This window comes from Centruroides vittatus, unplaced genomic scaffold, assembly GCF_030686945.1.
Source record: "Centruroides vittatus isolate TY-2023 unplaced genomic scaffold, ASM3068694v2 scaffold_1025, whole genome shotgun sequence".
Lineage (NCBI taxonomy): Eukaryota > Metazoa > Arthropoda > Arachnida > Scorpiones > Buthidae > Centruroides > Centruroides vittatus.
Window position 1 is genome coordinate 511,822 of NW_027122668.1, and position 24,364 is coordinate 536,185.

At 31.3% G+C, this 24,364-nt stretch overlaps 1 protein-coding gene across 1 annotated transcript in view; it reads right to left on the reverse strand.

The window, feature by feature from the left end:
- Window positions 1–24,364, reverse strand: part of Tgs1 (Trimethylguanosine synthase 1) — a 44,682-nt gene that overhangs the window by 13,567 nt on the left and 6,751 nt on the right. Inside the window, exons 3-11 of the mRNA XM_067283978.1 lie at window positions 20,971–21,247; window positions 19,781–20,535; window positions 19,061–19,132; window positions 17,700–17,844; window positions 15,960–16,287; window positions 15,752–15,883; window positions 15,472–15,677; window positions 14,981–15,067; window positions 11,116–11,254 (exon numbers count right to left, since the gene is read on the reverse strand). Of these exons, the coding sequence (XP_067140079.1) occupies window positions 11,144–11,254; window positions 14,981–15,067; window positions 15,472–15,677; window positions 15,752–15,883; window positions 15,960–16,287; window positions 17,700–17,844; window positions 19,061–19,132; window positions 19,781–20,535; window positions 20,971–21,247 (2,113 nt within the window). The 3' untranslated portion in view covers window positions 11,116–11,143. The remainder of the gene's footprint in view (window positions 1–11,115; window positions 11,255–14,980; window positions 15,068–15,471; window positions 15,678–15,751; window positions 15,884–15,959; window positions 16,288–17,699; window positions 17,845–19,060; window positions 19,133–19,780; window positions 20,536–20,970; window positions 21,248–24,364) is intronic.

Consider the following 24,364-nt stretch of genomic DNA (forward strand, 5'->3'; position numbering starts at 1 on the left):
CTCTCGAAATATGAAGAAAGACAACAATATTAAAAGAAAGCAAAGATGATTGTGTTTATTGTTTATGGGAAATTAGCATATCCGTGTCTGCATTCAAGCAAATTAATCCGCAAAACTATCGATTTATCAGTCAAATTTATTGATATTTTGAGAACAATCATCTTCAGATTAAAGAAATTGTCTTGTTTTTCCAATTCTATTTTATTTGCTCCTTGGACAAAAACAATCACTAATTCCACATTGTTAAACTGGACAGGATGATTTTTGCAAAACAGCAATTTGAATGAAAGTTCATAACTATCTTTTGTAAGGAATATCCTAATAGAAAGCAATCCTCATACCGGTACATATAAAATCCAATATAACTTCCTAAGCCTTTACGTTTCCCGTACCCAAGATGAAAATTAACAACCAACAAACGTTTTTAATTCTCCTCTGAAATCTTCGTCAGGTTCTTTGACGGTTTTGAAAATGGAATGCGAATAGAATGCTTTTGAAATTCAAATGATAGAACATCTCCAGCGTGCAATAACTGAGAAAAAACCAATATGCATTTAATATACATGAGACTATCGTAAAAATAACGCTGTCTATCCGTACAGGAATACTACACGGCTACCATTGCGGGTGCACCTCGGAGATATATCGCCACGCATATGATAAAACGTTGCCATCCTTGAAATTGATGCACTTCCCCGATTTTGATGCCTTGTAAATCTCAAGGGTCTCCAAGGCCCTGATGTGGTCTGTATGGAATGACTTTTTAATGAGGCTGGTGTTATCAAAATCTGCCTCTACATCGGGGTCCGTGGCGTACGTTGATATATATATAGGATCTACCAAGAGGTCCGTTCAAAAAAGGATCTCAGAACACAGGTATGACGTTGCCAAAAAAAGACACACCACCGCCCTGTCGATGTACGCCACGGACCCCGATGTAGAGGCAGATTTTGATAACACCAGCCTCATTAAAAAGTCATTCGATACAGACCACATCAGGGCCTTGGAGACCCTTGAGATTTACAAGGCATCAAAATCGGGGAAGTGCATCAATTTCAAGGATGGCAACGTTTTATCATATGCGTGGCGATATATCTCCGAGGTGCACCCGCAATGGTAGCCGTGTAGTATTCCTGTACGGATAGACAGCGTTATTTTTACGATAGTCTCATGTATATTAAATGCATATTGGTTTTTTCTCAGTTATTGCACGCTGGAGATGTTCTATCATTTGAATTTCAAAAGCATTCTATTCGCATTCCATTTTCAAAACCGTCAAAAGAACCTGACGAAGATCTCGGAGGAGAATCAAAAACGTTTGTTGGTTGTTAATTTTCATCTTGGGTACCGGAAACGTAAAGGCTTAGGAATTATATTGAATATCCTAATTTAAATAGCTGAGGTTAAGAGATTAAATAATATCTACAATTTGTCATCCTCATTACAAGTGACTTTGCATCACTTTTTTTTGTAGGACTTAGTATTTGTTTATAAAAATAGAAAACAAACTTCTCTGCCAACTGAGCATGATATTGTTTGGCAGCATAAGTATCCTTGTAAAATCAGGACATCTTGCAGAGAAAACTGGATAGAATATTACAATGCCAGCTATTGTTTACAGCATTCTTGGCAAGATAAAACAGTAACTTAGATCCTTAAGGAAACTGCCTCCCGGCAATCTACTGGATTAAAGGATTGAAAATAAAGAACAAATTTTATCCATTGGAAACAAGCACTGTTCTATTGAAAGTGCTCTATACATTTTAAAATATGTAAATAAGACAATGGAATATTTTGAAGCACAATTTCACAGCTTTTTGCCTAAACTTAATCCTTTTGGCACCTTAGTGTGCTGTGTTCACAATTTTGTGAACCAAATTGAATGTACAATCTTGGTTTGATTGTATATTCAGTTGTATGGCAGCCAGAAATGACTATGAATGATTTCTAACAATTCAGGTTCTCTCATCAATATCAATTTGATGGCCATCGAATTGATAAAATTGCAGTTGAAGATAGACATGCTATCCAGTACTCCCACCCGATTACCGTGAGCCGAATCCCACCAAACTAATATGGAGTCAAATTAAAGTATATGTAGCTCATTGGTACACAACTTGGAGAACTGCCAATCTAAAAACGCTTGGCCATAATGGCATTTATCCCTTCTTCCAAAGCTTGGAGGAGATCGTGTCTGTCACGTACAGAATATTGAAGAAAAATTCTGGATGGTTTAAGAGATTGAGAGACAGAAGAACTAACAATTTGAACTAACATCAACATTACAGAAGAACTAACAATTTGAACTTGGGCTGCCAGAAATCAAAAATTATCTATAAACATTAAGTAAGCTTGTCATTGTTACAAAGAACCACAAATTTTAACAAATGGATTAAATCATTTCTGAATAATAAAAATTATACTATCAATATATAAATTTACATAGAATGTAAACAGGTTTTTCCAGATGACAGAACTAAGAAGTGGTACGTAATTATGTACTTTGGCTATTCATGATCTCTCTCTCGATAGAATCGGAGACAGAATTCAGTGTTTGTCTCTTTCCTGTGGTATGAGAAGAATATTACATGTAAAACAAACCTGATATTTGTTAACCATCAATCGATACAACTGGAATCTTACAGAGCTATAATATGGCTAATTGTTAAGATAAATTTAGCACAATAACAACTTAACCTATTTTAGAAAACTCTGGAAGAAAAAAACTATCCTGTACCAGGATTCAAATCCACAACTTCTTACCATGCAGATGCATTACCAATTATACTACCTGTAATCTTCACTTCCGGATGAAGGACCAAGTAGCATAATTACTAACTCATCTACATGGTAAGGACTTGTGGGTTTAAGTCTCATCCCATGCTACTCTTTTCTTCCAGACTTAAATAAATTTAATCATATTCTAAAATAAATTTATTTAACAAGAGGGTACCTCAACCACATATCTCGATAAGATTCGGATTGTGTTGTTTGAATAGAACATACTGAATCAAACAACCAAACACCTTAAGTTGCTGAGAAAATTTAATAAATGACAAACGTTTTCAGCCAAACCTGTTGGCCATCATCAGGTTAAACATATTCGAATGCAAACACAAAAATGGAACAAAAAATTTAAATACGAACAAAAATAAAATAACGGATAAAATATACATATAAGAAAGTAAAACATAAATATAAATAACAAAAAAATATAAAAAATATGTATAGGTTAAATATATAAACATTAATAAATTACATGAAACTCAAATAAATGCAAGACATGCATTTATCAATAAATTATATGAAATACTGACAAATATAAGATATGCAGTGATAACAAAAAATCAAGGCATTAAATTAAGAGCTATCAAACCTCTTAATTAAATACTTCCATGCCGAAGGCAACCCTTAAGCATCCCTGGCATTAATGCAGGCATTATGTAATCTGCTCTTAAATATTTCAATTTTTTCGGCGCAAAACGCTAAAGTCGGTGAATGTACAGGTTTAATAATGTCTGCTTCACCCCACCTGACTACCGAGCCTTCAACCTGTGCCATCTGAGATAGAATTGTGGCGTTAGATCTTTTGCTGATGTTGTACTTGTGCTCCTTCAATCTAATTCCTAAGTTTCTATTAGTAACTCCAATGTAGTTTTTATTAATGCCTAGTTCTTGGTTTTCATAAGGAATTTTGTACACTCCAGCCATTCTTTCTTTATCAATTTTGTCTTTGTCGTTCCTTAATAATTTGTACAGGTTGGGAGCCCTCTTGAAAATTAATTTGGTATTTTTGCAGGCTGAGATTTCCTTCATGATAGCTTCTTTCTTTCTGTCATACGTGAACTTTGTGAATTTGCGGAAATCCCCTCTTTGAGCTTTTGTTTTGTTAATCTTGTAGTTTTTGATTAGTGTGGTTATCATATCCGCCCTGTACCCTAGAGTTCTAGCGATATGTGATATCCTGTAGATTTCTTTTTGTCTATCAACCACACTACTGCAGTAGAGAAAAGCCCTGTGAACAAGGGCACGGAAAGCAGCCATTTTGTATTGGTAAAGGATCATTCGAAAGCGACGGAATGTACAAAGGGCTATGCGTTGGTTTTACGTACACTTTAGTGATCAAATGTCCTTCCTTGAATTCAATGTCAATGTCTAAAAAATGTATCCGTGAGGAACACGTCTGTTCAATCTTTAGCATGAGGCCGTCATCGTTGTTGTTGATTCTCTTAATAAATTCCTCGATTTTCTGGTCATTTTTCCATATTACCAGGACATCGTCCACGTATCTTTTAAAATACATAATGTCATTCATGAAGCCACCAATAACACTTTTTTCTAACCTTCTCAATACAAGTTCACACAACAATCCTGACATAGGACTTCCCATTGGGACTCCCCTTTTTTGTTTGTATTGACGGCCATTAAAGGCGAAAAAAGATTCATAACAGACAAGGTTAGCTAGTTCTATCAAATCATTATTGTAATTTGCCAAATCTGGGCTATTGCTGTGCATGAAATCCAAAAGTGCTACCTTGCATGACTCAATTTTTATAGAGGGGTATAAGCTCTCGTAGTCCATAACAGTTCCAACCTCATTATCCATTAAAATTAGATCCTGTATCTCATTAACCACATCCCTAGGATCCTGTGCCACATATACATTATTCTCGAGCTGAGAGGTGAGAAACTTATGTAATCTCTTTTCAAGAAAAAAGGTTGGTCATCAGAAATACCCTGCTTTTCAAACATTCTTTCAAAAACGTAAATTTGCATTCTGCCTTGACAAGCTTTAGGAAGATTGCGTTAAAACTTGTCAAGGCAGAATGCAAATTTACGTTTTTGAAAGAATGTTTGAAAAGTAGGGTATTTCCGATGACGATATATAGGATCAGCATCCCTAAGGAATGTGCTTCATTGAAATTTAAGTTTTGTCCTATGTGCCTTCGTAAGTCCATTAGAATTGCTAGGAATAAAAAATATGGTATCCTGCATGAACTCATCAATCTAGAAAATATTATATACAGTGAGGATCCTGAAATGTTGGTAGATATTAACCGAGGAATAGTTAAGTTAACGGATACGGTACATGTGAATTTAAGGAATAAGTACATTAAAAAAATGAAATGGATCCTTAGAAAACAGGCACCAAGAGTAGCTAATGATAATCCTTCGACATTCTTATTATGGGACCAGGTAGAAGTCCCGATGAAGATCATGGAATTTCTAAAGTGGGGACCGAACTATGTCCCTGAAAGTTCAAACTCTTGGGACGCGTCAATTCAAGAAATAGAAAGAGGAATATCTGGGCTAGATCCTTTAGAAAAAGAATACCTCAGATGGAAAACTGTCATTAAAGACCAGGTGGCTTGGAAAAAGGATGTGATGCCGGTAAATACATCAAACTTACTAAATGCTGGCTTAGAAAAAACGATTTGGTCACTACTAGAGCGGACAAGAGCAGAACATTAGTCATCATGAAAAGACAAACGTATAATAACGCTTTGGATGATTATATTAAGAAAACCGAATGCGAGCGTGTTGACGAAACGATTATCGATAGCGTCGACAGAAGAGTTAAGAAACTTGAAAAAGCTAAAATCACCAATTTATTACCTTTCCTCAAAAATTGTCGGAATCCTAGGCCAGGTATGCCAAGATTATTTGCATTTGCCAAAACCCATAAAGAGGGCAAGGAAGTAAGACCCATAGTTGAAAGATGCAGAGGACCAACCTTTTTTCTTGAAAAGAGATTACATAAGTTTCTCACCTCTCAGCTCGAGAATAACGTATATGTGGCACAGGATCCCAGGGATGTGGTTAATGAGATACAGGATCTAATTTTAATGGATAATGAGGTTGGAACTGTTATGGACTACGAGAGCTTATACCCCTCTATAAAAATTGAGTCATGCAAGGTAGCACTTTTGGATTTCATGCACAGCAATAGCCCAGATTTGGCAAATTACAATAATGATTTGATAGAACTAGCTAACCTTGTCTGTTATGAATCTTTTTTCGCCTTTAATGGCCGTCAATACAAACAAAAAAGGGGAGTCCCAATGGGAAGTCCTATGTCAGGATTGTTGTGTGAACTTGTATTGAGAAGGTTAGAAAAAAGTGTTATTGGTGGCTTCATGAATGACATTATGTATTTTAAAAGATACGTGGACGATGTCCTGGTAATATGGAAACATGACCAGAAAATCGAGGAATTTATTAAGAGAATCAACAACAACGATGACGGCCTCATGCTAAAGATTGAACAGACGTGTTCCTCACGGATACATTTTTTAGACATTGACATTGAATTCAAGGAAGGACATTTGATCACTAAAGTGTACGTAAAACCAACGCATAGCCCTTTGTACATTCCGTCGCGTTCGAATGATCCTTACCAATACAAAATGGCTGCTTTCCGTGCCCTTGTTCACAGGGCTTTTCTCTACTGCAGTAGTGTGGTTGATAGACAAAAAGAATTCTACAGGATATCACATATCGCTAGAACTCTAGGGTACAGGGCGGATATGATAACCACACTAATCAAAAACTACAAGATTAACAAAACAAAAGCTCAAAGAGGGGATTTCCGCAAATTCACAAAGTTCACGTATGACAGAAAGAAAGAAGCTATCATGAAGGAAATCTCAGCCCGCAAAAATACCAAATTAATTTTCAAGAGGGCTCCCAACCTGTACAAATTATTAAGGAACGACAAAGACAAAATTGATAAAGAAAGAATGGCTGGAGTGTACAAAATTCCTTATGAAAACCAAGAACTAGGCATTAATAAAAACTACATTGGAGTTACTAATAGAAACTTAGGAATTAGATTGAAGGAGCACAAGTACAACATCAGCAAAAGATCTAACGCCACAATTCTATCTCAGATGGCACAGGTTGAAGGCTCGGTAGTCAGGTGGGGTGAAGCAGACATTATTAAACCTGTACATTCACCGACTTTAGCGTTTTGCGCCGAAAAAATTGAAATATTTAAGAGCAGATTACATAATGCCTGCATTAATGCCAGGGATGCTTAAGGGTTGCCTTCGGCATGGAAGTATTTAATTAAGAGGTTTGATAGCTCTTAATTTAATGCCTTGATTTTTTGTTATCACTGCATATCTTATATTTGTCAGTATTTCATATAATTTATTGATAAATGCATGTCTTGCATTTATTTGAGTTTCATGTAATTTATTAATGTTTATATATTTAACCTATACATATTTTTTATATTTTTTTGTTATTTATATTTATGTTTTACTTTCTTATATGTATATTTTATCCGTTATTTTATTTTTGTTCGTATTTAAATTTTTTGTTCCATTTTTGTGTTTGCATTCGAATATGTTTAACCTGATGATGGCCAACAGGTTTGGCTGAAAACGTTTGTTATTTATTAAATTTTCTCAGCAACTTAAGGTGTTTGGTTGTTTCTGATTTAATTTTTGCTGAGTGAGTTCACTTCAATAGAACATACTGAATTAAAGTCAAACCTCTATAATACTAATTTTTCTGTGGAATGTTGAAAATACATCTTTTTATATTCAAAACTACACTATTTTGGCTGGACAAATAAAAATATGGTGTTTGGAATTGATAAAAATTATCAGTTAAAACATCTACTTGTTTTTGTAGCTGTTGCCACCATCTGAATTGCCAGATTTCACCGTAGTACAATGTTTGTATCTAAGGATAATTTCAAATAATGACCTTATAAAAAACATTCATCTGTATTTTTTTTTTATCATCAAGTCATTTAATTTTAAATGAGTGATTCTAAACATTAAAATATAATAAGAATTCTTACATATTTATCATAACATTTCAATAAAAAAATACTATACATAATAATTTATGTTATGAATGAGTTCAAGGATACTTTTATGGAGAATAAAACATTGTTACAATATACTGCATTTTCTTTTTGCTATTGGCACATTTTCCACATAATATATTCTCCGCTTTTCCCGGAGGACTTTGTTACATGGAAGTTTGAGTTTACTTTCATATTTGCCTTCAAATTAAGTGATGATTCTTATAGTTCAAATACAAAAATTATTAGACTTGTACGGTATCTTTATTTTTTTTTTTTTATCTTAAAAACCTCTCTATACACAAAACTCTGATTTTGGAAATTCAATAAATCTGGTATATATGGAAGCTAACATATTTATAGAAAAAGTTAATTCTCATAATGAATTTAAGAGAAAAGAAAAATATTCTCACCAATGGATTCTGTAAATGATTTAGTTCTAGAAATACATCTAGAGATTCATTGTCATGAAACTTTGCTGGAAGAGTTTTGAAATCAGAAAGTTGTAATAAAATATCCGATTGAAAAAATACGGTGGTACCTCGGTATAAGCCTGCTTTAGAATACGTCCTGTTTGGACTGAACAAATTTTGCTCGGTATACGACTTTTGTTCAGCATACAACTTAATTCAATTATACACGCCATCTATGAACAAGTAGCACTATCGGTGTACTAGACCAGACTAGATGTTCGCGGTGCCATGGTCTATAACTTTGTTAAATTTCTTCTGATTTTAATTTGTAAGTAAAACTTTTTATTAATCATAAATTGCAAAAAGGCAAATGAAAAGCAACAGAAAACTAAAAAAGTGACTAGAATCACAATGGAACTGAAAAAAGAGATTGTTGAGAAATATGAAGGTGGCATGCGTGTTCAAGATTTAACTGTCGCATACCATATTCCGTAAACAACGATATCAACAAAATGTGAAAAATAAAGACATTATTAAATCCGCTAACGTTGCGAAAGGGGTTAAATCAATTTCTAAACAAATATCGGAGACATTAGATCATGTCGAGAAATTGCTTTTGCTTTGGATAACTGAAAAATAGTGTGCTGGCGACAGCGTATAAGAAGCAATTATTTGCGATTATTACTGTAACTTTAAAAATCTATAATAAAATTTATTTTTTTATTAATGTGCTCAGTGTTTCAATTATTTTACAACCCCATTAATAAACCATATCAAGAGGAGTTTTTTTCCATGAGAACGGATTAATCATTTTTACATTACTTCTTACGGGTAAGGTTGGTATACGTCCTATTCGGTATAAGTCCAAACATCAGGAACTGATTAAGGTCATATACCAAGGTTCCACTCTACTTCAAATTGTTCTAAAGAATTAGAAAAAAGAAAACAAATATCAAGCTATATCAAATCTTAATGATTAAACACAATACACAAGATACAACCAAGTTCCAAATCAAATGTAAACCTAAACTAGATTTTCAGGCTATATATAATTAACAGAATTCCATGAATATTTCATTTCTATCGAGTTACTTCTGTCTGTGATACACAGTGTACAGAGTTAACTGGCAGTAAAATTTGGTGTGTTGATTGTTTAGCAGTGCTAAACACCAGACAAGTTGTGACCTGTCATGCTACAGCCCACAAACTGTGCGCAGGAATTAAATGTTCGGCACGATTGTAAATTAATTAATTGTTCAAAAACAATAGACTAAACTAAACTGATTGTTTTTATCATATTCAACACTAAGGAATCTACTAATTAAGTAATCATCAAAACTTTGGAAAGTTTGCTGAAAATTTATCATTTGTTCCACTGTAAAGCATAAATTTCTATTGAAATAATAAATTTACATATTTAATTTAGTTAAAAGTCTTCCATAAATTCTAAAACATGTACTTTTTTATAACTGTGTATAAAAAAGTTTCAGAGAAGTTAAAATGAAAGACAAAGTTTCAGTTTTAGTAGTCATAAAACTGCAAGTATTAATATGTTTACCAGAATAGCATGAAATATGTCACATATACTTGTTTAATCAACTTTTAGGATACTTATGAGGATAGTTTTAAAAATTCTAACAATTGGAAATATAGTAGAGAAATGTAATTAAATCTAGTTTATACCAAGAAAGTAGCTTACAATTTAGGATTAAATATATAACTTTAAAATTTTTAAAGAATTTAAATGAACGTAATACAATAGACCCCCTATAACACGGTTTCATATAAGACGGATTCGTATAACACGGTGGAAAAATTGCGTTCATGTTCATATAACACGCTAAATGAGGCTCGTATAACACAGTAAAAGAATGAGACAGATTGTCATGGCCAACACGTGTCTCGACAGGATTGGTCAAATCTGGACCAATAGCGGACATTGCACAAACCTTTCAGTTTAAACAAGAAGCGGACCTGCTAAAAAACATTTATTATTCAACAGCCATAAAAATTATATTCCTATTAATGATGTCTCCAAAGTTCAACAAATTTTTCACAGAAAGAATAACTTATCGGGAAATGCGTCCGCCATTCGACAAGCTGCTCCGCGACAAAAACAAGCTTAAGCAACGGCGTCTTCGAACGGTGCGCACTCGATAAGTATTCCTACAATTTTTTGTTTATAGCATAGTTTATGGATTATTCCCAAAAAATTATACACGTTTTGGAAATGTTCGAGTCAAATTAGTCTAGAATCGATTAATTTTATGGAAGAAAACCTTTCAAACAGTCGTACCCCCCTAAACTGCACAAGTGCCGGGCTGTGAACGGCTCATGTATTTGTAAAATCTAAGTGACTTGTACAACACGGAATTCATATAACATGGAACATACCTACCGTGTTATAGGGGGGTCTACTGTATGTGTAAAAATTTTAATTACATAACTGTTATTTTTTCATTTATATTCAATTTAGTTTCAGCTAATGTTTCAAAATGTTATTGTCATTAATGAATTTAAACAGGAGTTTAACTGGTAAAATTTGAAATATTTCTTACTTCTTTTCTATTTTATAAACTAAAATAATCAATTTTCAAGAGAATTTTTCTGACAAATCATAATTTTAAACTCTACCTTTCTGTATATAGATTAAGAATGTATGTTTGCCAATCATCACTGTTTCTTAAATATCTCTCATGTTTAAAAGAACTTTGTCAGAAAATTGTATGAAATATTCATGAATACCTCAGATTTAAATAATCTAAAATTAATAATTATACCTGGGATCTTTAATCTAGTTTAATTAAAATGTTAAAAAAAGATTTATTTTAATGAGACGGTTTATGTATATAAAATATTATATTATAAAATGACATTTCATACATATATACAAAACTGCACTTTTCTTTCTTTACACAGTCTTCACTAAATTTCCATAATATGCAGTTATAGTCTTTAGTCGTCTATTTAGAAGATTTTGTTCAATTTCCACATTGTTTCCAGGCCCTGCTAGTTTGATGAGCTAAATAAATATGCAATAAAAACATAGAATTACATTTCGATTATAAAAAATACAAGGAAAATATAACTTATATGGTATATTATTTAATATTCCGGAAACCTATTTATTTTAAACTATTTCTCTAAAAATATATAATTACTAATCATCATCATTGATTTGGGAGAAAATACACATTTATCGCTTAAATATAACCATATTAAAAAAAATCTAGTAAATGTACAGGAATGTGTCAGAGATAGGTCAATAGGTCAAGCCCGTGCATTGCGAGCTAAATAGAAACTTTTGTCGCTCCACTCCATAGGAGTTTATATGTAACTGCATCTAATTGCATATCTAGTAGAAATTAGCATATTTTGTAGAATTATATGTATCATAGAATTAGCTATATAATAAACTCTTATTTGGTATTTGTCAAAAACCTGTCTCCTTATCTATTCAGATAAACGGACACCTATCGACTTACCCAATGCACTCCCCACTCAAAAGTGAGCCCTCCTCCTAATCCTAATTGATAAGAATCGTGAGTTAGGACACGAATTAGATTCTTCTGAACTATCCTAACTGGTATCAGTCCTGATGTTGGCCAGATCTAGCAATCCTGCCGGCAATTTATCCTTAAAGCCATCCAGTGACCCCAAGATTGGGTGTAGCCTACCCATGCAGATTAAGTGGTCATTGGGGATTGTCCCAGTGGCTCTGACTTATCTCACACACTCAATAATTATAACCATCCTGTATATATGGAATTCAAGAACACACTCAAGAAGAAGAAAATATTTCAAAACTTCAGATAATCATTGAACAAGAAATGAGTATTATATTATTATTATTATTATTTAAATTTCATTGATGTTAAAATCAAAACTTTTATTTATTAATTTTTGAAATATTCCTGTTCCACTGCTTGTTTTAGTTAAAATACAGGTATAATTCATATATATATCTTATGGAAAGTAAAATTCAGTGAGTGTAGTTTCTCCATTGTTTTATACAGTAGATGAATTTGTATATATGTTACTGTAAATGCACGAACTGTGGTAAATCCTAAGATCTTCCAGTAAAATGTAAGATTTACCAACTCTTTGTGGTAAAAGTCCGAAATGTTCTGCGATAATCATTAATTTCAAACTTTTACCAGCATTTACTTGGTATATCTTAGGTTTTACCTCAGAGACATGGTAAATGTTGAAAAAAATAGTCCCTGCTCACCGCATTCCATTGTTTGACATGTTAGAATGCACACGTTAATCCTGTTCCTGATCCTGTTTGAGATTTCGCTGTCTAAAAGTTATTTATGAATCAAGATGAGTGTGAAACGGAGATTTTATGAAATAATGGACAGGCTCGTGGCAAGCAAGAAAGATAATAATTTTTATCTCAATAGGGACAAATATGCAAAGCGTTTAGAGGAAGTAAAAGCTGCAAAGAACCTGAAAAAGAAACTAGCTGTTCATTACAGGCGTATAAAGCATTACAACATTTTGACTATAGGCGGCGAAGAAAAACTAATTGCACCTATGAAGGAGGAGAATGGAGAAATAAGGTATTGCATTTGTTATGAGGACTTATTTGAATAAGTCCTCATAACATTCTCAAAGAAACTCATGTTGCTGTTGGCCACGGTGGAAGGACACAGATGCTTAAGGAATGTAACCTTAAGTATAAAATTGTAACAGTTGAAGCTATGTCAACCTTGCCAAAAGAAACAGAAGACTTTGAAAAAGGGCATTGTCATCATACCTATACTTCACAGTGAAATGAATTCACACTGTCAGGTTGATCTAATAGATCTATAAACTACCCCAGATGGTAATTATAAATTCATTTTAGTTTACCAAGACCATCTTACCAAATTTGTGACCCTTTGTACACTTCAAACTAAACACGCCGTAGAAGTTGCATACCATCTTTTGGATATTTTCACCACTTTTGGAGTGCCGAGCATCCTTCAATCCGATAATGGTCGAGAATTCTCTAACCAAGTTATTGAGAGTTTATGCTCCATGTGGCCAGATGTAAAAATCATACATGGAAAGGCAAGACATAGCCAAAGTCAAGGATCAGTGGAGCGTGCTAATCAAGACATAGTAAATATGTTGATCACATGGATAGAAACCAATCAGTTATCAAAGTGGTTAGAGGGTTTCAGATTCATCCAGGCGATGAAAAATAGAGCATATCATAAGGGAATCAAATGTTCCCCCTATGAAGCAATGTTTAGTTGTCTAATGAAAATGGGCCTTGCAACTTCAGCAATCCCTAGTGATATGATTAGAGTTATAAGATGTGAAGAAGATTTAGAGAAGTTGTTGCATTTGCATGACAATATGGAACAAAATAATGACGTCGAAAATGCAATCGAACAGAACAAGGAAGAAAGCATTGTTGAAAATGAGTCATAAGGGGATATAGACAATAGCACTGTCAATGATAAAACACAAGAAGATGAAGGCGAAGTAAATAACTGATGATTCCAATGTAACAATTCAGAGACAGAAAACACGATTGAGTCTCAGGAAGTTCTTGTAACTATAGAGCCAATAGCAAAAAAAGATAGAATCTGTAGTGACTAAGAAATAACACAAAACTGAGTTTGGAGAAACAACCTGAAAAAATGAAAGCCACGTCTGTTGATAAATATCCAAATGTAAAAATTGGCCAAAATGTAAGGCTGAAAGGACCTGAAATTGACAAAGCTAAAACTAACCCGAAAAGCATTATTGCAGTTGTAGTAGATGTAAAGGATGAGTTTTACCAACTAGGTACCAAAACTGGAGTACTAAAGCAGCCTTATACACAAAACCAATTTACTCATGCCCTGAGACTTTATCAAGATAGAAGTAGTTAAAGACAAAGAAGTCAGTCTTCGAGAAGTTGTTGCAAAATTGTCTTTGACCGGAGGACAAGGTTTCAAGAAATGCAACTGCCTGAAAAAAATGCGTAACGAAGAAGTGCACTTACAAGTCATCACAATTACTTTGTAATTCTAAATGCCATGATAGCTCTCCATATTGTAACAAGTAAAATCCTTTTTTTACTTTTATTAAATGACAATGAATATCAAATGATTAGAAAAAATACTGTGATTACTGATTAGCTTAGCCAACATAGGCTATTATATTATTTTTGACAAGATAATTTAATTTTTGTTATGTTAAAAAAGTATTTTTAATCTGTTTCATTAATTATTAATAAATAGGACTTAGTAAGTTGACTGTTTATAATAATTGCAATAAATGATTATTAAAATACTCATAGTTTTATTTCCAAAACCAAAATTTACTAACTGTCTTTAGTAAAACGTAGCATGTACCAAATTCTAATGGTAAAAGCACGGAAAATCATCTCACTTTATAAAAATCCTCATATTTGCCAACTCATGTTGGTAAATCCAAAGATTTACAAGTAAAACCTAGGATTTACCAATATATGGGCTTTTACACTAACATATACAGTTATAATAAAGAAATTATTAATAAAAAAAATGAAATTCTTAAGAATATAACTCTGCAAATAAATGATGATAATACAATGTGATATAACAGTTAAAAAAAATTAATACAAGAATTATTTTTTTCAGATGAAGTATGAATTAATAATTCCTTTATACAAATAAAATTGTATTGAACTTATCAAAACTTATCAAATACACAGTATATGAAAACTTTATCTGTTGATCTTTAAAAATATATTTTATATTGTTGTTATTATTTAAAAACTACTCACCTGGTTAACACATGTATTCCTTGGAGCAAAAAATGCAATATTCTTAGTTATTTTTTTGGTTACTTCAAATAAATGATTAGTACAAATGTTAAGAAATATTTCTATATAATTAAAAAAATATATAATTTTTAGATAAAGTTAAGAATTATTATTAATTAATGTACATTTAATAAATTTGTATACTGAATGTCAAAAAAGATTGGTATTTTCATATCATCACACTGTTAGCAACCATTCAGTCTGTAACTATAATCATGGTGCAATTCTATAGAGCCAGAACCCATTTAGCCCCCAATAGTATTTCAAGTGGTGCCAGGCCTTTTAACTTTGGAGAGAGTGGAACATCTTAAATTGTTATCAAGGACTGAATGGAATCTCTTAGAGTTGACACTCATGACTATAATGTAGACAAATTTAAAGAATTGTCTGTAAATACATCTATGTATGTATGTATGCATATGCACAATAAAATAAAAAGGATATCAGTCAAGACTCATTGAATTCAGATCATATTCTTCAGATTCTAAATATTCAGGCCCTCCCCAAGGTGGACTTAAAAACACTACGTCAGCTTTTAATTTTGGTGCAAGATGAAAATAATCAGCAATTATAAATTCAATTCTGTCAGCAACTCCATATATTTCTGCATTATGTTTAGCAAGAAGAATTTTACCAGGATCAATATCTATAGCTATGACTGAAAGATAAATGTAATATGTGAATATAACATGTGCAATTATTTTATCTATATAATTATAATTATATACTAACCTTGCTTGCAATAAAGAGCAAATTGAATGGTATTACCACCTGCTCCACAAAATGCATCTATTACTAGATCACAGGTACATTTCTCAGCAATATGTTCTGCAATACGTTCAGGCGTTACAGAAAACCAAGATTCTATAATGAAGTAACAAATTTTCTTTTAAATTTCTGTTAAATTCAATTTTATCATTTATCACAGAAATGTAAATACCAAAATCAAGTTTAATTCCTTCGTCAAATCTTGAAAATAATCTGTATCTCTGTGTCCAGTACTTTAAAAGTTCTGGATTACTCTTTACTTCATCTGGAATTTTTGAAAAATTTTTCTTTTTCTTCTTCTTCTTCTTTTTAAATATTTTTTCCATATTTTCTAAAGAAGAGTTAACAGATTCTTGATTTTCACTTATAACTTCTTCCACAATACTTTGATTTCTATTCACATCCTCTTCTGTATTCTGGGTTAATAAAAGAGTTGAGGGAAGAACTTCACTAGCAGAAATTTCTTTTTGATCTAAACACAGATTTTCTGAGGTTTGTTCCTGTTGGACAAAATAGTATCATTTTTGTATATTATATATAATATTTTAAGAAAAATCTTTAAAAATTTCTTTAAATATTCAATTTTGAAAGTAATTTATAAGTTAAATTTTATACAAAGGACATGAATAAAGCAAATATGTTAAAGGTATAAATCAAATTTGTAGAGTTAGATAGATTCAAGCACTAGATCTATCAGTAAATATTCAAAGCAAACATTAAAATTTAAGATGCATAGACACATTTCAAAATATGTCATGAAATTAATATCAAATATTATATTTACAAATATATTAGCTACAAAGTAAGCAGATCAACAAGACTGGGTTGGACTTTTCCTAACAAACATCAATGGATTATTAGGTATGGACGACCAGATCTGTTTCACACAGTATTAATTAAATCAATGGCTGAGATGAAAATGGTAACTGAAACATAAATCCAAACTACTAGTGAACGTTTACAGAAATCTAAATGAAATTTTAATCAATATAAATCTCTTATAGTAAAAACAAAATTCCATTATATGGGATCTAGCAGATTATTGCAGAATAAAATTAGTTTTGTATATTGGTGAAAATATATATAAATGTGAACACTTTTACTACATATTTTATTTTAAATGATTTAAAATACCTATTCATTATTAGATAATAAGTATTTTAAATCATTCAAAAATAGAATATGTAGTAAAAGTGTACACATTTATATATATTTTCATCATCACCAACAGATCATATTAATAAAATTTATTAATATGATCTGATATCTTCTTTATTGTCTAGAAAAATTCCAAACTTATATTGTTTACAAAGTTTATATTGTAAGTAATTTGTACAGACACAAGTTTTGAAAATTTAATTTTAATTTTTTGGTTAAGAGTATATTGTATGTTAGCTCTAATGCTCCATCCCCCAAATAAAAATCTATTAAAAACAGACTAAAACAAGCAACAGTTGAATAAAATACAGTGCATGCTAATTCAAATCAATTTTGCTAGTTTTCTGCAAAATATTTTAGCCAACAATAAAAATAAACTACAACATTTTGTCCAATTTCTTTTGACTTTTTTTTCTTTATAGATAACCCTGTAATCTGAACAGCTCTTTCAATAATTAGTGAATGTGTGCCATAGTATTCAAATCCAAATCTGGAACAATGAAGAATGTCTTAATAAACTTTACTGCTGAATCAGGAAAGTATCTTAATTGAGATTTGATTATTCAATAAACTGAGGTACAATTAAGATTCACTTACAAAGTTTGTTTTCTATTGTGAACTTTTTATCTCTGAAGGATTACACTTTTGATAAATTTTCTTGAAATATGTTCATAATTAGAAAATAGCTTTGTTTAATTACATTAAATTTTACACTAATATGATTTATTATAAACAACTGAATAAAATTACTTACCATGGATGTAAGCTCATTATCAAAAGGATAGAAACTCTGGTCTTTCATTTCATATGGTTTTTTATTCAAATTAAAAAATGGTTTCATGTCTTCATTAGAAACAATACTAATATTATTAATTTTAACTCCAAAATCTGTTTGATTCCTAGAACATACAAAAGATTTTGTCACGGAAGTCATAATTTATGATAAATTATAGTACGATTTAAATTTAAAATCATTGATTTATCATGTATGTATCAGTTATTATGATGATTCATATAACTTAATTTTAACTATTTACTTTATAAAATTGTTTATTAAATGTAATATTAAAAATATCTATATTTTTATATTCCATGTTAATATTATGAACTTTTATTTTCAATTTAATTTCTTCTTGATAATAATAATAATATATATATATTATGACTATATAAAATCACAAAGCTTTTTTATCTTTATTTTTTAAGAATAAAAAGTTTTGTTACATCATGTAATGTACTGTACATGTTTCAGTGAAATATCAGATATTAAAAATAAAAAATGTTCTGAATATGACTATTATTAATTTATTATTACTACATGTAATTCATATTCAAATGCAAAATTTTAATGTATAAAGTTATTAATATGATTCATTTATCCACTATACACCATTTCATAAAAGATAAAGTACGCTCGTTAGGATGTGTCCATACATTCACTATTTGCTGAATGCTGAGCAAACATTTGGCAAATGTCGAATAGCGTGAATGGTTAACTTGTGACAAATGTTTGGTATTTACTGTTTCTCAATTCTTGTCAAATCAAGAATATTCATCTCCATGCAGTCATGTTGTCCGTCTACAGATTCATGCTTGTATTCATGTATTTTCTTGTTTGTAGTCATCAGTATTGCTACTTTAGTTTTTTATTTTTTAGTTTATTTTTTGATTTGGTTTGTAGTTTAAATATAATTTTACTTTCTTATATGTAATTTTTTATGGTCTATTTTTGCAATATGGTTTTATCGTTTTCTTTTTTTAAATTCCTTTCTTTTTCAGCATTCTCACATTTTTCTGCTTTGATGAAATGTTTTCACCATTTTTTTTCTTTTAGGCTTTTCTTTCATTAACAGATAGGAACTACTCATAACTGTATAAGCACTGGTACAAATTATTGTTTGAGAATTATCCATTTTCTAGATCCCAGACAAACATTCATCATTCCCACAATGAACCAATGCACAGCAAATAACTGAATGTGTATACTTGTGTGCTCGCCAAGTGACAAAAGTTTGGTGAAAGACGAATGTTTGGCATTCAATAAAAAGAGAATGTGTGGATGCACCCTTACAAAATCTATTCAAAGCTATAAACAAATGATAATTTCTTTCTTACTTGATAGATCTTAAAGAATATCCCAATTTCTTCAGTTTCTTTTCCTTATTGTTATCAGTTTCTTCTTCATGACTATAATGAAAATGTTCTATCATCAATAAAAACAATTTATAATTTTATCTAAGAGCATTAATACGAAGTGTTCCATATAAAATGTCCTAATTTGAACTGATGACGAATTCCAATATATATATTGTCTTGTTTTTAATGTCATTACAGGAGAGTTGTATGAGTTTTGGAAGAAATTTTGAATTTGAATACAGATCAATGCAAAGAAAAAAATAATCTGAATGAAGCATTCCCAGCAGGTAGATTGGAAGAGGCAAATCCATTCCATGGTAATCCAAATCATCTCACTTCTTATGAGTATGTGTCAAAGACGGTATTTGCAACTGCGGTAAGAAACATTCAGCATGTTATCGCAGCTGTTACACCTGAAATACTTCAGTGCATATAAATATAAATTGAATATTGACTGGATATCCTCTGTCCAACTACTGTCTGATGGTACATGTCAATTTATTGATTTGATGAGTCATACTTAAATTGCCTGTACAGTTTACTTTGACATGTCACATACTTCTGGAGAAATAGTGAAATAAAAATGAAGAATTTCAAATGGGACACTTTGTATAAGCATTTAGATAATTAAAAATAACAATTTTTTTATTGATATTAAATTTATAACTTTATTAAGGGATATGACAATCAATAACTAACCTTCTTTTAATTTTAAATGGAATTTCTTCAGGAGGATCATCACCACCATCATCATTATTCGATGACATTGATATATTACCATCACCTGTTTTTTCACAGTTAACTTTATTCTGTCCAGAATCAGCATTTTCTTCACAATTTGTTTTATTCTGTTTCTCGGAAGAAGAATCATTATTATGATTGGCAGATTCAACTAAATTCAGTTCACTTAACCTATTCTGTACATTTGTAAATTTCTGTTGAGTATTTGTTAAGTTTTGGTTTCCATAAAAGGAAGTCACGAATTTCTCATAATGAAGTTCATATATTTCTTTACAGTGATTGTCCCAGATATCTTTCCATGGATTATGAATGCTATCTATTTTATTATGTGCAGTATTATCACTAGATTCTTCAGTTTTTTTGGATAAACTTTCACATAATAAATCATTATTTGAACCATCTAAAATTCTTTGATCTTGTCCCGATTCAAGTAATTGTTCATTGTTAGAGTTATATTTTGAATTTAAATAATTTTCATAATTTGGGTCTATAAAATCTTTATATTTTTCAACCCAACTATTCCATATTAAAGTCTCTCCATTAGTAGACCAATATATTTCCCATTCTTGAATTAACTTATTTTGATGAATTTCATCCATAGAATAATCATAATTTGTTTCTTGATGAAATTCATTTAAATAATAATCATTGTATTTTTCTTTCTTCATACACTGACAACTATTCAATTTTTTCTTCTTCATTTTTGCAGAGTTCTATGAAATATAAAGAAAAATTATTATAACATACATTTGATTCAAATTTTGTAATTATAATGACAAAAATAGCAATCATAATAATACTTATTAAACAGTATATTGTATATTATTAGAAAATATCTCAAAGTAAAAAAATTAAATCAAATAATTTAAAACTTTAAGGAGAAAAGATCAACTCAGAGTAGGCTCCACAAACATGCTGTTATGCATTTGAGAATGGAAATTTAATCAAAATTAACTTCTAGTTATTACGATATCAGCCTAACTGTCTATCTTAGGCTAAATTATATTTTTAAGATGATTAATTAATAACCAAATTATAGTCAACAGAATCTAGCAATTCAATAGATGATTACTCAAACTAATTATGAATAAATAGAGACAACTAATTTAAGTTAAAATTCTATGTAAAAAAATGATCACTGTTTTTACCTGTTTACCAAACTGAATTGGTAAACCTAATTCTAACATCAATTTTTGATCTTCTAGACCTTCTTCCATGTATTCTTCTTCAATTTCACTACATTCCAAGTCATGTCCACTGTTTGTGTAACTTCTTGTGTCAAAGTTTTCATTAGTATTAAAATTTTTGCATTCGCAGCAAGTAGTTTTAGAGCAAATATCATTATTTTCAATCAATGAAATTGAATTTTTTAATTTTGCAAGTTTACATAATGATAATAATCCCATCTTGTATAAATCAGTATCCCTAGAGAAAATAAAGTTACAATTATATACTTAATTTACTGTATTTCAATATTAAACTACTAATAAAATTAGAAAATAATTTATATTTTAGTTATCAAATGATTGAAAAAAGAAAATATTCCTATATATTCATTAAAAATCCCTTATTCTTAAAACCAAAATACACTGCTGGCCATTAAAAATGCTACACTGGGAAGGAAATCAAATATCAGAATCATATTTATTGTATACGTATAGTATAACGTGAGGAAGATATGATTAAATTGACAAGTAATTTTGAGGTACGGAGCTTGCAGAAATCAGTACCAAGTCAGGACAGCACGGGCAAAATATGGTTGTGCACTGCCCTGTTGAAAGGTAGTGGAATGGAAACGTCAAAGATAGGGCACAGCAATGGGCCTTGACAGAGAACAAATGTAATAATGGCTGTCCAAATTACCAGCTATGCAAAAAAGAGGTGACCAGGATTGTTACCCAATGGCCCTCCATACCATCTCTCCAGGTGTTGGACCCACATGACAACGATGAATGCACACTGGCAATGATTGTACCACTCAGTGCCTCCACACATGGATATGACTATTATGGTGCTGCATGCAGAACCGAGCTTCATCTGAAAAGATGAAGTGACGCCACTCCTGCATTCATATTTGTCATTGAATGCACCATTGTAGGCATGTCTGTCTCTGCTGCAGCATTAAAGGAAGCCACAGCAATGGTTGTCATGCTGCAATGTTGTCACATGTCCATGCAGACACTTGTTATGAAAATGACCCATGTTCCTAACTCAAGGTACATGATGTGACTGTACAATCCCTCAAGGCCATGCAGACAAGATGTCTGTCCTCTCGGGCATTAGTGATCGGGAGGTGCTGAGATCACACACAGAGTTCTGTATGATCCTCCTGGACCCATCAATTACATATTTTTATGACAGTCATGGGACCATGACCAACACAAGCAGTAATAGCATGGAACAATAAACTGCAGTACCAATAGGTTACAATTCTACCATGATCAAACTCTGGCATGTGCTGATAGGCATTCCTCCTCCTTACACTAAGCATAACCAAAGCTTTATACAAACAACCAACATGTAATTTCTGTACAAAATACCCACTTTATGATCTTCCCTTTTATACAGACTGTAGGTGGCCTTACGCCTACCTGCTTTGAACATGTGTTAAAATGCTAATCATTTACATATCCCAGCATGTTGTACCTTTCATGCAAATTTTGTGTTTGTTGTGTGCAGCCTTCATGGTAGCAATTTTAATGGCCAGCAGTGTATATGAATATGATTTTTAAGAATGTAATGTAATAGATTTTAAGCAGAATATTTAATTCTTAAATTTTAACATCAGTTTTTAAAAAATTTAATTAAATAAATAAAAAATTCAGCAATGAGTTGCTTAACTTTCCTGGCAACATTTAAAACTGCATGTGATGACATCTGTTTTTATTATTATTAAAAGCTTTTTATATTTTTAATTATTATAAAATGGCAAAAACCTTAATTTTGAGGATAGGGATGAATTTTATAAAAAAATTATAAGTGTTAATAACAAGTAAACTCGTCATTAAGTTCAACTCTACTTGAGATACGACACACGACCCCCACTGTCTCCCCACCCACTGGCCTTTAACAACCAAAATTTAATGGCATCAATCCCCTAATACACAAATGTCCCTGCAAAAAGGAAAGGAGTTAATAAGTTTCAAAGAGAGTGAAGAAAATTGTGTCCCACACACACATACTAGCATCCATACATACAGAAATTATTCCCAAATTTTTTGTATTTCTCAATGTTTAAGGTGTCTTGAGTCCAAAAATATAAAAAATATTGGGGGGGTCATTTATTGACCAATTTCCATACTTTCCCTCTGTTACATATAACAGAGCCAGAAAAGTAAAAAGAACCTAAAAGAAAACCTTTGAAGGACCAGAGCAGTCACCAGCATGATTTCACTTAAAAATTCTACAAGCTTATTTGAGCTTTCAACTGAATTTTGTGAGAGAATTTAGAATTTTCAAGATCAGACAAGAAGTGTATATAAGCACAAGAGTATTTTTACCCTACTGTCTCTATTAAGTATCAGACTTCGTGTAACTTTTGACTGAATGAAAAGCAAAGTTAAGTACACAATACATTATATATTTAAAATAACAAAAGTTTGGATTACATTAGACCCCCCCTACAACACGGGTTCATATAACACAGCGAAAAAATTGCGATAATGTTCGTATAACACACTAAAAGAGACTTGTATGACATGGTAAAACGTCATCGCCGACTCATGTGACAGGATTGGTCAAATTCAAGTAGATGTTTAAAATGGCATTGAGTAAGTTAGTGAATGCTGGGATTTCAATAAGAACTAAAATTGTGAACAATTATTAAAAATCTTGGAAAATTATGGTAAACGAAAGCAGTCAATATGGTGAGAAATTGGATTAGCAAAAGAAATAATCTTAGTGCATCTGTGACTCTATTAAGAGTTGGCTTCAGAAGATACAGCAGCATACAAAAATAACCTAAGAATGTCTGTAGAGCAGTTTGATGATCTAATCAGTATGATTGTCAATAAGACATAGAAAAAAATCAACAGGAGAACCAATCTCATCAAGAATGGAAGTAGAAGTCATATTTAAGTTGTTATTCAAGGCAAGTGAAAGTTCAAAGAATGTCAACTGTACTTGAAACAAACTTGAAAGGATATTTCAAATCAAGTAAATAACAGGTTCACATTGGTCAAGTGGTTTCAAGTAACTTGACTAATGTGAATGAGGCTTTTGATTAAAAAAACCACGAATAAATAATCTGAGCTTTTTAAATTATCCTTGGCCTATTATAATCCAATAATTCAGCAGATTGACCACCAAATTATCAGATTATAATAAGGCCAAATTAATAATTAGATATTACTCTGTATACTTAAGTTAATTTTAATTTAAAATTTCTGAATGAAAAGAATTGATGTGAAGCAGGACTCAAACCTGCAACTTCTGCTTACCATGCTTTGCCAGTTATGCTACTCAGATCTCTGTCTATTATTTGCTTCCAGAATTATTAATTTATATATAACCATTTAACATAGGTCACTCATGGTACCAACT